The sequence below is a fragment of the Letharia columbiana genome (genome assembly GCF_014066305.1).
Source record: "Letharia columbiana isolate WasteWater2 chromosome Unknown Sc0000046_s0, whole genome shotgun sequence".
Classification (NCBI taxonomy): domain Eukaryota; kingdom Fungi; phylum Ascomycota; class Lecanoromycetes; order Lecanorales; family Parmeliaceae; genus Letharia; species Letharia columbiana.
In genome coordinates, this window is record NW_023501090.1 from 94152 (window position 1) to 106919 (window position 12768).

The window sequence follows — 12768 nt, forward strand, 5'->3', positions numbered from 1 at the left end:
ATCTTTGTCAACGTTTAGGGACTTATCCTCCAATTGACGAATCCCTCTTGTAGCACGCCTGAACATCAAGGCAAAGTCATCTCTCGTTATTTTGAAGAGGTGCGAGAAGCGCATGGCCGTGATATCCTGACTAGAAATATGTCTGGTTAGGCTCATGAGTTGCTTGACCAATATGTACATATTGCTTTTACTACCCTCTAAATATGTACAAAGTATTTCCCTCTTATCGTACGACCGGGACGACATCCTCAAGATCCTTGCAGTGGCTGTCCCATACCACCCAGCGTCACCATCTTGGTGATCTGGTACTCGGAGATACCGTACTTGCTGCCTTCCCGTCCGAACCCGCTCAGCTTCACACCACCAAAGCTGCGCACTATTAGCTGACATTCTCTCTCTCAAAGGAAGTGAGAGACTTACGGAGCAGCGGGATCGCTGATCAACCCCGTATTGACACCCACCATCCCCACCTCCAGAGCCTCAGCAACCCGATAAACTCTACGCAAATCGTTGCTGAAAAAGTATCCTGCCAAGCCAACTTCGGCCATGTTCGCCATATCCACGACTTCTTTCTCCGTCTCAAACGGAAATAGACCAGCCACAGGCCCAAAAGTTTCTTCAGAAGCCAGCTGCATATCCATGTTCATACCCGTAATGACCGTCGGCTCGAAAAAGTTTGACCCGAGCTTGGGCATCTTCTGGCCACCAACAGTAACCTTACCGCCCTTCTTCTCAGCGTCTCTCACATGAGCCTCAACTTTGCTAACAGCGCGGTCGTGGATCAAGGGGCCATGGGTGACGCCCTCGTCGTAACCACCGCCAACCTTGAAGCCTTTGACCTTCTCAGTAAAAGCAGAGGCAAATTTGTCGTAGATGCCTTTTTGTATGTAGATCCTGTTCGCGCAGACGCAAGTCTGCCCCGAGCTGCGAAACTTAGAAGCAATAGCGCCATTGACAGCGATTTCGAGGTCTGCGTCATCGAAGACAATAAAGGGAGCATTACCGCCGAGCTCGAAAGACAGCTTCTTGAGAGTATCGGCGGACTGCTTCATAAGCAGCTTGCCGACATTAGTAGAGCCGGTAAAGGAAACTTTGCGAACGGTGGGGCTCGAGGTCAAGGCGTTCCCAATTTCGACTGTATTTTCCATAGCGCTGATAACATTGATGACACCTTTGGGGATGCCGGCGCGCTCTGCCAGTTCAGCGAGAGCAAGAGATGTGAAGGGTGTTTCACCCGGTGATTTCGCAACGACAGTGCAGCCCGCTGCCAAAGCAGGACCGATCTTTCGGGTTATCATAGCTGCTGGAAAGTTCCATGGCGTTATGAGACCGCACACGCCAACCGGCTCTTTCATCGTGAAGACCCTGTTGCCGGGTATACTGGCTGGTATTGTGTCGCCGTCCGCCCTCGGGGCTTCTTCGCTGAACCACTCAAAAAAGCTCGCTGCGTATGCCACCTCGCCCTTAGCATCGGTCATTGGCTTGCCATTCTCCCACGTTATGAGTTTTGCCAAGTCTTCCTGGTTGTCCATCACCAATTGGTACCATTTGTGTAGCATGCGTGCCCGTTGGCGGGCTGTCGTCTGGCGAAAGGAAGGGAAAGCGGCAGCGGCGTGCGCGATGGCACTATCGGCATCGGACTTCTCGAATTCAGGGCATGTTCCTATCAGTTTGCCAGTCGATGGGTCTGGTTGGCCAGATCAGTGATTGACCCGAGCACCGGTGAAGAAGACTCACCAAGGACCTCGAAGGTCTTCCCAGACTTGGCTTTGATCCATTCTCCATTGACATAGGCTACATTTTGCTTGAAGAGAGATGGGTCGTTCAGCTGGCAGGGTACATCAGCAAATACAAGAAGGCTTTCGGGATAGCGTTCGCGGCAGGACGAACGGGTGGTATGCTCTGGTTTGGGGCCATGGCGTATGTTCTGGCGAGTATTCTTGGTAGGGAAGAGGCTTGATAATTGGATTTGAATGTCGTTCCGGTTGCCAATCGAAATGCCTTCATGATGAAGGAGGGGATCTACTTACTTATTTTATTTATATTAATAAACGAATTTAAAGAAACGCGCTAATAGAGGCTTTAGTAAGAAATTAAGTTAAGTTATTATATTTCTAGATAAGTCTATTAGATAGATAATTCGATTTCAAAGCGAATCGAACTCGGCAAATAGTGGTTAAGAGATAAATAAGGTATTAGACTATTCGTATAGCTAGCGAATCGAAAGAAATAGCTAACACCAATAAAATATTATCTAAATATTATTTATAAGCTTTCTTATATATAACTTCTCTATGAGATAAGAGACCCTCTAAGCGGAGTAAGTGTACTCGAAAGGCTACTATTTAAAGTACTTATAATCTTCTTAACGCCTTAAACGATTAAGAAATAAGTGTATTAAACCCTCGTAAAGAAATAACCTTATCTTAGACTTTATAGTAAAAAATTTTATTCTTAATATTAAATAATTTCGATACGTTTTAGAGAGGCTTTACTATTCTCTAGTATATCTAATATCTCTAATACCTATTCTTTCGAAGTATTTAAACTTCTCTCCACTTTATTTTAAATCTTTCTTTCTTCTTTCTTATAGCGAAGTCTAATATCGAAAGAATAGATTAAATTAAGACTCTATTAGAGTAAATCAAGTTTCGACGAATATTAGATATCTTTAACGAGGCGAACTTAATAGATAGCTTTAAGATATTACTAATAGCTTATAACTATAATATTAAGCTAAGTATTAACCCGACGAATTTATAACTATATTAAATAAAATTCGTTAGAAACGAGACGATTTTCGAAAGATTATTACTCGATATTACATCGTCGTTATAGAAAAGGATCTGGCTATAAACGATTTATATTAGATCTATAGAATAATCGAGAAGATAAATTAATTAGTCTAAGATTTTTAGAAGAATATAACTTCTCTATAGCGGAAAGTTAATGGCCTTAAGATATAGTTAATAAAAGACTTACGATTATTATTAATCGAGGAGGAATATACGTTTAAACGTTTAAAAGAGAAATTAGTTAAAATATTAAATCCACCTCTATTTATCGACGATAGCGACTCTATTTAAGATAATTAGTTCTTTAAAATAGAATAGAAATTTAAGACTAATAGCGATTATTACCTTATTAAGAACTTTAAGATAATCTACATAGTCTTATAACTTGGCGATAAGACTATATAATATACGATATATAAAAAACTTTGAAACTTCACTAATCTATATTAATCTTTTACTAAGATTATAGATAAGTTAGTCGATATCTATAAGAACTTAGATTAACGTAGTAATATATTACATAATATATATATTCTATAATAAGGGATTTAATTCTTTATCGACTTCTATTTAAACTTTATTCGATTAAATATTATTCTTAATCTTGATAAAATCGTTATAATAAAATATTATCTTTTAAATAAATTAAGGAAAAATCTAAGGGATTTATAGAAGATTGTAAGGGGATTTATTACCTTAAAGGCTATAAAGAAATACCTTCGAAAATTAAATAACTTATATCGTGCTAGATATAAAGATATAGAGTTTATAAAGGCTACTATTAAGTTAATTATAATATAAACTACGACTAATATACGCCTTATATCTATTACTAAGGCTACGATCGCTACGCCTCTAAATATTAAGATTAATTTAAAACTAAGAGAATTAATATACTATAATTACGATAAGAAAGGCTACTATTGAAGTATCTATATAATAATTACTTAGATCGAGGTTAATAAAAAGACCTTCGAGGAAGTATAACTTTACGCGATAGAAATAGATAAAGAATTCGAAATTAATAACGTTAATATTACAGATAGCGACGATACTTTATCGAATTTAGAAAACGAATAGCTTCTTTTAAAGTTACGGTAAGAGGTATTTATAAAGTATATCTAATAGATATCTTTAATAACGCTTTAGCACGTCGTCCTTTTCGTATATAAGTTACGCTATTCTTATAAGAGAGAATCTACTTACTTAAGGACTCCCTTATAAATAATAAATATATTAATACTTATATAGTTATAAATAAGTTCTTAATCTTAGCGATATATAAGATTTTATATCTAAAACTACTCTTACTATTATAATCTAAATTATTAAAAGGTTATAACGACTAGATCGTAAAACGATTAATTATATATTATTTACTCCTAACGATAATAGTAGAAGATTATTAAGAAGAAATATATTTAATATTAATTATATTATTAAAATACGATATAATAGTTAAAAAACCATAGATAAATAAATACGAGGTAGTTCTTAATATATTACGAGATAAGATACTCTTTCTACTCGATCGATATAATTATAATAATAATTAGATATTAATAATAAACGAACTCCCTTCCTTACTAACTTCGGAACTTCGACTACTCACATTATTTACTCTTTCATCTATTATATTAAAATAATAAAGCTCTTCTCTATTTACTTACGATAACGAGACTAATTCGAATATCTTCTTATCAAATAAGAATGAGAATAGTAAGGAGCCTAAGTTCATTAATATCGCTGAGATTGATATAGCGGCCTACTATCAACTGGCCCGTAAAAAGATAATAAACTATTTATATTGACATTGAATAAGATCTATAAAAACACGCCAACATCACATATATTTCCTATTACCCGGATACCTCGCGGTCCCCGCATATTAATTAATAAACCCTATCCCTACAACTCAGGAAAGAAATATAAAAAGGTATTGCGGTTCCAATTGCCTTATTTAGATCAATAGCACCGACGAGGTTAGTCCTAAGAAGGTGAAACATAGGCTACCTACGGAGTATTACGACTACCTCGATTTTCGTTAAGAACTAAGCTCCGACCTTATTCTTAATTGTAAAGGAAAACGAAACTTCCGAAAAGCAGGATCTATTCAATGTTAGGACACAAACTGAAATAGGTAAAGAAGTACCTAGACGAACATCTAAAGAAGGGATTCATAACACCAAGCCATACACCATTCGCCTTACCTGTCCTATTCGCGGAAAAGCCGAATAAAGAGTTGCGTTTTTATATGGACTATCGGAAGCTAAACGCTATTACCAAAAGAAACCAATACTCAATTCCATTAATAGATAAGGTTTTAGTAAGGATTCAAGGATATAAATATCTCACCCGATTAGATATTATAGCCGCGTTTAATAAACTACGTATATACCCCGATAGCGAGGATTTTACTACTTTTATTACCTCTCTTAGAGTATATAAATATCGAGTTCTCTCCTTCGATCTAACTAACGGCTCGGCTATATATTAATAGTATATAAATAATATTCTATTTAAGTATCTAAATGACTTCTACTAGATCTATCTCGATAACATACTCATTTATAATAAGATAAAAAAGGAATACGTTTAATACGTCAAATAAATCCTTTAGAAATTAAGAGATATCGGCCTTTAGATAAATATCCTTAAATGCGAATTCCACGTCTAGAAAATTAAATTTCTAAGTCTACTAATATCTATAGACGAGTTATAAATAAACTCTATTAAAATCTAGACTATTATTAAGTAAACTATATCTACTAACCTTAAAGAGGTATAGGCCTTTATCGAATTTTATAATTTTTATCGGCGATTCATTAGAGATTTCTCTAAAATAATTAAATTTATAGTAAAACTCACGGTAAAAGAGGCTATATTTAATTAGTTTTTAGTATATTAAGAGGTTTTTTATTTCCTTAAAGTCGCTATTACTAAAGCTTTAATTCTACGTTATTTCGATAGAATAAAAAATGTTATTTTAAAGATTAACTCTTTCGACTACGTTAACGAAAGTTTCTTTCTTAATATAACGATAAGAAAGTATTTTATTTGATAGTTTTTTATAGTAAAAATCTTACTCTAATAGAGTGTAACTATTAGATCTACGATAAGACGTTACTAATTATTATTCGCTATTTTAAATACTAGCGTTCTAAATTAAAATGTATTAATATCTCTATTAAGATTTTCACGGATTATAAAGATTTAATATACTTCGTCGAAGAAAGAGACCTTAGTCGTCGCTAGACTCGCTATTTGAATATACTATTTGAATTTAATATAAAGATTATTTATTAATCTAGGCCTTAGAACGTTAAGATAAATATACTTATATAAATAATTAGATATAAATTAATTAATTTCGAAAACGAATGATTACGCTAATAGTATTAAATAATCTTTATCTCTAATTAATTAAAATTAGATAATGAAAGTATTAACGTATATATAATTAATAACTTTATTTATTATAAGATAGTAGGCGCTAATAAGAAGAACAACTATTATATAGAAATTTGTAACGCTATCGTCGAGGTAAGGATAAGTTTTAAGGGATTACTCTTAATAAGTACTTCGTATAAAACGAAATACTTTACTATAAGGATCGTTTGTAAATATTCGATAATATATATATCGATGTTATTCGAGAGATATATAATTAATTATTCTACGACTATCTCGGGGTAGTACGTATCTATAAACTATTTAAAAGAAAGTATTATTAACGAGAAATAAGGGCGATAATAGTTACCTACGTTTAGAATTACTATATCTATTAGAGGGCTAAGATACCTCGAGATCGAAAATATAGTTTATTTTAGTCTCTATTAATCTTATAAAAACGATAATAAGATATATCGATTAACTTCGTTATAGGCTTATTTATATTCGATAACTATAACGCTATTTAGATAGTAATTAATTAATTTATTAAGAAATATTACTATATAGCTTATTTTAATATTAACGAAGATACTATTACTAAGAAGATAATTAACTTACTACTTAAAGAAGTATTTCATTTATACGATCTATCGACCTTAATAATATCGAATCGAGGCCTTAATTTATAGCTATTATATGGAAATTCTTTTATAAGCGATTAGATATTATAGTTAAGCTATTAATAGCTTTTTACTCTAAAATCGATAAATAGATTAAGCGAGCAAATTAGAATATAAAGCGTTATTTTAAATATACTATAATTATATATAGGACGACTAGATAAGATAATTATCTATTATCGAGTTCGCCGATAATAATACTATCTTAGCGACTACTAATATTTCATCTTTCCTCGCGAATAAGAGTTTTCTCTCGAATAAGTTTTAGCTCGAATATTATTAATTATAAGATTATTTATAAGCGTCTTAATATTGCTTAAATAGAGAATATTACGAATTATATGAAATAGATTCTTAAGTATATTAAAGTAATATAGATTATGCTTAGAAGGCTATAGTTATATAAGCTAATAAGTATTAATAAAGGTTATCTTTTAGATAGGCGATAAGATCTTTTAAGTAGTAAGAATATTATCTTTAATCGCTCTTTTGTAAATTAAATTATAAGAGACTTAATCTATTTAAGATTATAGGCTTTATAAGAATCTTATATTATCTAAAATTTTCGCTAATTATAAGAATCTATAACGTCTTTTACTTTAATCTCTTAAGTCTCGCGATAAATAACCTCTTATTAGAATAGATAAATTTATCGCCGAAGTACGTGACTATTAACGATTGAATCGAATAAGTTATTAAAGAAATATTTATATTTAAGTTAATTAATAATTATCTTAAGTATAAAGTTAAGTAGAAAGGTCTCGATAATAATCTTTTTAATATAATACGAACGGCGGTAAATTCGAAAATTGTTAAAACCTGGTGAACGACTTTTATAAATGATATTTTGAAGAGTCTCACCTATAAGGGTTAACTTGATAGCGCAGGGCGAGTTTGTAAGACATGAAGATAGGGTCCAATCAGCAATTTTCTGAGAGGATAACCATGTAGGAGAAGGAGGATGCCGGCTGTCCACATTGCCCTGCCACCTGCATGCCATAAAGGCGCAATCGTGTAAAGTTGAAGCAGCATGGTCAACCCTGTGATTATTGGTCCCGATGTTTGATAGTAATCCTCTATCAAGGGGTCATGGGAAAAAAAAGGCGCGTCTTGGTGGCCTTCTCAAGTCGGAAACATCACATTTTTTTTGGGCCAGAAACAGATAAAGCGTTGGGCGAGCAGTTATTTAGATCGGCTGTGGACACTCAGTATACAAGGCGGAGGAGGGTGCGAGACCTGAACGGGGCCCATAGGGTATTTCAATGTAGTCAATGTAGTTGTGTAGAACGAGGTCGAGGCGGCCTCGTAGAATCTTTACAAAGTATGGTATACAGATAGAGCTCCGGACGCTGAATCAGCTCCTGGTATATTGGACAGTGAGATAACCCTATGTCAACGCTCTTCCCGCGATGATGATTGGCTCAAGTAGAATACTCGCTCAATTCATATTATATTCATATTGCGTTGCACTGTACTTGCCAGGCCAGCTCTAGATCGGTCATCCTGTGTCCGTCTTCTCAAGTGCCACAGCGCTGATCGCAGGCTCACTGAGACATAGTATAAAGCCGATTTCAAGGCAATGCGCTTGCGTGTGATTTCTGCTTCGACTGGAATATCTCGTTCCGTGGATACTCCGCTTCTGCCCGCGTATGAGCAGCTACCAGCTATGATTGCCAAACTCGAGGGACGAGATGCAGGTCCGTATGGGTCAAGTCGTTCTCCATGCGCCCCATCGAACCAGAGAGTCCAATGGTCTTTATTTTCGTTTCAGCTTTGGTACCGACCAATCCCGCGGCCAATTGTATGTACTCTACCCCAATGGAGATGCTTCCTACGCCACAGCAATAGCATCTTCCCTTCGTCGACTCCGGCGTATTGGACTCTACGACAGCCTCGGCCATGTGTGATTGTAGCCGGTTTGGCAAGATTGCTGGTGGACAACCCGGCTACTTGTGGCGTAGATAGTAGGACCGCATAATGCTTCGTATGGGCTTCAGGTTCTTCGTAACAGAATGAGCTTGACGATACGATATGAGAGGCGGTTGTAACGCACTCACAATTCTGTTTTGCTGATGATTCTTTCCACCTGATCATCGCGCGACGCTCTCTTATGGTCCGACTTTACGCCCATGTAATTCCCTAAATCCATCCATTCCGCAGCGAAAGCTGTCACCAGCACAGCCCAATCCTCCGTGGTATCCATATCCAGATGCTCGCCATCGTCGCTCATTTTGTGCCATACTGGAGGGAACGGTGATGGTATCAGATGCAACACGTCCACCCCTCTGGCCATGAAGGGTACATGGTCATCTCCAATCATTCCACCCATCCATCGATCATTGCTTTTATCTACATCGTAGAACCATGAGGACCCGGATGACTCGAAGAGGGAGTGGTTGCGAAGGCGCTTTTCCAGATCCGCCATCTTCTTATATGCCCAGTGCGTGACCTTGAAGTAACTTGGGACTTTGGGATTCCTCGAACCCAGCAGATCGAGTAACACAAACAGGTGGATGGTCGATAGTGCGTTGTGGTAGGTCGAAAGTGCCGGATGATAAGTTGATTCCATTTCCGCAGCCAGTGATTTTGCTCCATAGATCGAGTCGGTGTCAGACCAGGTATCGAAAGCCTCCTCGCCATCCAGCAGTATTATTTGCAGGCCTTTGTGGTCCTCGAAATCATGGTCTCCAGCTTCTACCATCCCAGCCCATTTCTTCGTGAGGGCATCCTCCAGACTCTTAGCTGTGTGCATGAGCATGGCACAGGGAGCAGCGCTATCAATGGCGCCAATGAAGCCTTCGGGTTTCATTAAGCTGTCGTAGTGAGCGACCAGTGTCAGATAGCCAACTTCTCCGGGGTTCGACCAGGGAGGATCTCTGGTCGCAATCATGTTGACAAATGGCATCTCTTTGTTTCCCAGCACAGCGATCGTGGAGGAGGAGTTCTGGTATGTGATAGTCCATTCTGGAAGTTCGCTTCCAAAAAATTCTGCAAAATGGTTGAGCACGGCGGCAGAGCCTGGGCCGCCAGGTACTCTAGGTTGGAGGATTTGGGAAAGCAGCTTGCCATTTCTGATGTTGAAATCGTCGCCAGGGCGAGGGATCCCCTTCAGAGCTTCATCAGGCAGTGGAGTGTATGCTGCCGAAAGGCTGATGAGTATGAGTGTCCTTAGTGCGTAGAGAAGGAACGACAGTCTAGCCTTCATCGTGTTGTATGAGACTTAAAGGGTGGCCTCATTTCACCAAGCCGAGAACACTTCCATCCGGCAAACCATGGTATTAGGAACGAGAGGATGTGGAAAGAGATCAGATGACTCTCTTCCCGCCTTGCTGTGCACTAAAAGTAAGCCAGACAGTGTCTCGTATCAAGGCTCCTCGAGGTGCTAATGCTGCAATGCATTGTCTCCCGAGGACCCTCCCTGTCGATCCCTGTCTCGCCTAAAGAGCCGCTGTTAGCGCTCTAACGCGCTCGAAATGGTCTTCAGATTGCAGTGCATCTCCGTAAACATACTTATTGAAGTACGCACATGCGGCGATGGCTCCATTCCTCAGGGCCTTGTTGCGCTCTTCGCGGTGCCATCTCCGCGGAAAGCAAGATATTTGGTACCGTCCTTTGCCGCGTTCTCTATCAAGACGCTGTAGATCGTTCGCATCCACGTATCAAACTCCCTCGAAAGCAGGTAAGATACGGAGTAATTCTATCCAGATGAAGATGATTGACTGGATTCTATAGATATTCCAGAGCGGCTCTTGATCTATCATGCTGGGACTCCTCGCATTGTATTCGTGGGGTTTCTCAAAATTACCACAATTTTCCTCTTCACCGCAAGTGTTCTGCTTGTTGCACCTACATTCTATCACGACCCGAAACAGCCCGCTTGGGTTGCACCTGCAGGTCAGTACAATCCTTTCAGGGCCTGATGGAAGCCTAATGCGGGCTCTTAGTTGCTGCTGCTGGAGCCGTTCCTTTGCTCTATGTGACATATTATGCTGCTCCATTTGTGGCTTTTGTCCACATCAAGCTACCAATATTCGCCCGGCGGTCAACAGAGCATCTCTTGAATTGGGCACGGAATATACCGTCAAAAACGGAAGTTGACTTGACCACCATCAAGTCGTATGGAAGTCTCCGCATTTCCAGGATGCAAATTTCAGAGTTGCGTCCTACCAAAGCTCGTTTTGGCATTGAGAATTTGATTCGAGTACCACATTTCTCTTCAATCAAGAAGAGGCCATGGTGGGCGCCCAAGGAGCGGAACCTGTTCTTCGTTGGCAGTGAACGAAGGAAGACGGTTGAGACTGCGGTGTGGCAAAAAGCTCTAGGACAGATACGGAATACTCGAGAAAAGTCCAATGAAGAAGCGCATAACCGAAAATAGTCAGCACATCCGGTGTATGCCCAAAGAAAGTCGAGTCTTGGGTGTTCATTTTCCCGTGTTCATTTACATCAAAGATTCAAAAGAAGCCTCTAATTCATTTACCGGAGACAGAGCCGGTATTCAGGATCAGCCAAGAGGGTAATATTCTAACGAGGCGCTGAGGGTACTTCTTGCTGTGGTAAATTCATCTGGCAGCTTGCAAGTGAAACCACAAATGTCGAACTTCTGAGGGCATCTTCCGTTCACTTTCGCCAACTGAGGCTCAATTCACCTAAAAAGCACGCTAGTGTTTCCCAAGATCTACGAGACTCACATCCTTCATCACACTCTCGTCCAACTCAACATTATCTTCCACTCAACATCGTAACCATCTTTCGATCCACTTCGCTCCATCTTCCTCTTACATCCGACATCCGTACCAAAAATCAACCTAAGACAACATGTCTTCAACCCCTCAGCTCACTGCTCGCGATGTGAACTTGCTCGCAATCGCCTTCCAGTCATTGAAGGATGACAGTGCACTGCAGGTGAGCTCGGATAGCGTTTCCTAACATCAAAACATTTTCCTGGCCTTGACTGTTTCCACGTCATCCGTTCTGCACATTCTACGGCTTCAAATTTCAAGCTTTCCTACTGCACCTCACTTCTGTCATCAAATTCGTTTGGAAGCAGCCTTTCCGTTGACACTCAACGCAGATCGACTACGCCAAGATGGCCCAGCTCGCCGGGTACAAAACCGCCGCATCAGCCAATGCCTGCTTCCTTACCCTTAAGAAGAAGCTCATGGCTGGCGCAAGCGTCAGCAATGCCGCCGCCGCTCCCACTCCGAAGAAAGCCAAGGGCAAAGCTGCTGCCAACGGAGACGCCGACGATGACGATGAAGCTACCCCTAGCAAAGCTGCTCCTAAGAAGCGCGGCAAGGCCATCAAGACCGAACTTGCCGATGCTGAAGGAGGTGACGCCGATACTGAAGTGACTCCCAGCGCCGAGTCTCCCAAGAAAGGTCGTGCAAAGAAGCGTACTGGCCCTTCCAAGACTGACGCCAACGGTGACACTCCCACCAAGGCCACCACCAATGAGGATGCTACCAACGACACCGCTGCCACCGGAATCACCACCCCCACCCCCACCCCCAAGCGCAAGCGCGGCCCAAGCAAGCCCAAAGATCCCAACGCCACTCCCACTAAGCGAGCCAAGAAAGATGCCAACGCAAAAGTCACTACCGGTGCCGATGGGGCCGCCGCCGACGACAACAATGACGCTGCCAACGCCCAGTTTCACGGGGTTGAAACCGTCGCTCAGACCAACGGGGAGGGCTCCATCTTCGGCGGCGACGCCAACGTCAAGAAGGAGGAGCAGGAGGGTGACGACCGTTGCTTTGATGCGGAGGAGCAGAAGATGGCCGAAGATGAGCTGTTCAACATCTACACCACTGAGGGCCAGGCTGCTTGAGGTGAAGATACCCTTGCGTCCTTGTTTTATCCAACTATGTCCTCTCTCTCTCTTTATAAATCTGTTTTCA

General features: G+C 39.8%; 4 protein-coding genes across 4 annotated transcripts; 2 read left to right on the forward strand and 2 right to left on the reverse strand.

Annotated features, from left to right (window-relative positions):
- Nucleotides 1-248: 248 nt before the first annotated feature.
- Nucleotides 249-2007, reverse strand: HO173_010153 (uncharacterized protein; the record flags this gene model as incomplete). The annotated part of the gene is made up of 4 exons (XM_037312039.1): nt 249-369; nt 421-1687; nt 1738-1828; nt 1891-2007. 4 exons carry the CDS (start codon nt 2005-2007, stop codon nt 249-251), a joined length of 1596 nt encoding a protein of 531 aa, XP_037161053.1.
- A 6854-nt stretch (nt 2008-8861) lies between these two features.
- Nucleotides 8862-10073, reverse strand: HO173_010154 (uncharacterized protein; the record flags this gene model as incomplete). The annotated part of the gene is made up of 2 exons (XM_037312040.1): nt 8862-8868; nt 8926-10073. 2 exons carry the CDS (start codon nt 10071-10073, stop codon nt 8862-8864), a joined length of 1155 nt encoding a protein of 384 aa, XP_037161054.1.
- Nucleotides 10074-10140: 67 nt separating this feature from the next.
- HO173_010155 (uncharacterized protein) lies at nt 10141-11246 on the forward strand (the record flags this gene model as incomplete). Its single annotated transcript, XM_037312041.1, has 3 exons — nt 10141-10210; nt 10601-10762; nt 10813-11246. 3 exons carry the CDS (start codon nt 10141-10143, stop codon nt 11244-11246), a joined length of 666 nt encoding a protein of 221 aa, XP_037161055.1.
- Nucleotides 11247-11686: 440 nt separating this feature from the next.
- HO173_010156 (uncharacterized protein) lies at nt 11687-12698 on the forward strand (the record flags this gene model as incomplete). The annotated part of the gene is made up of 2 exons (XM_037312042.1): nt 11687-11773; nt 11943-12698. 2 exons carry the CDS (start codon nt 11687-11689, stop codon nt 12696-12698), a joined length of 843 nt encoding a protein of 280 aa, XP_037161056.1.
- Between the last annotated feature and the right edge of the window lie 70 nt (nt 12699-12768).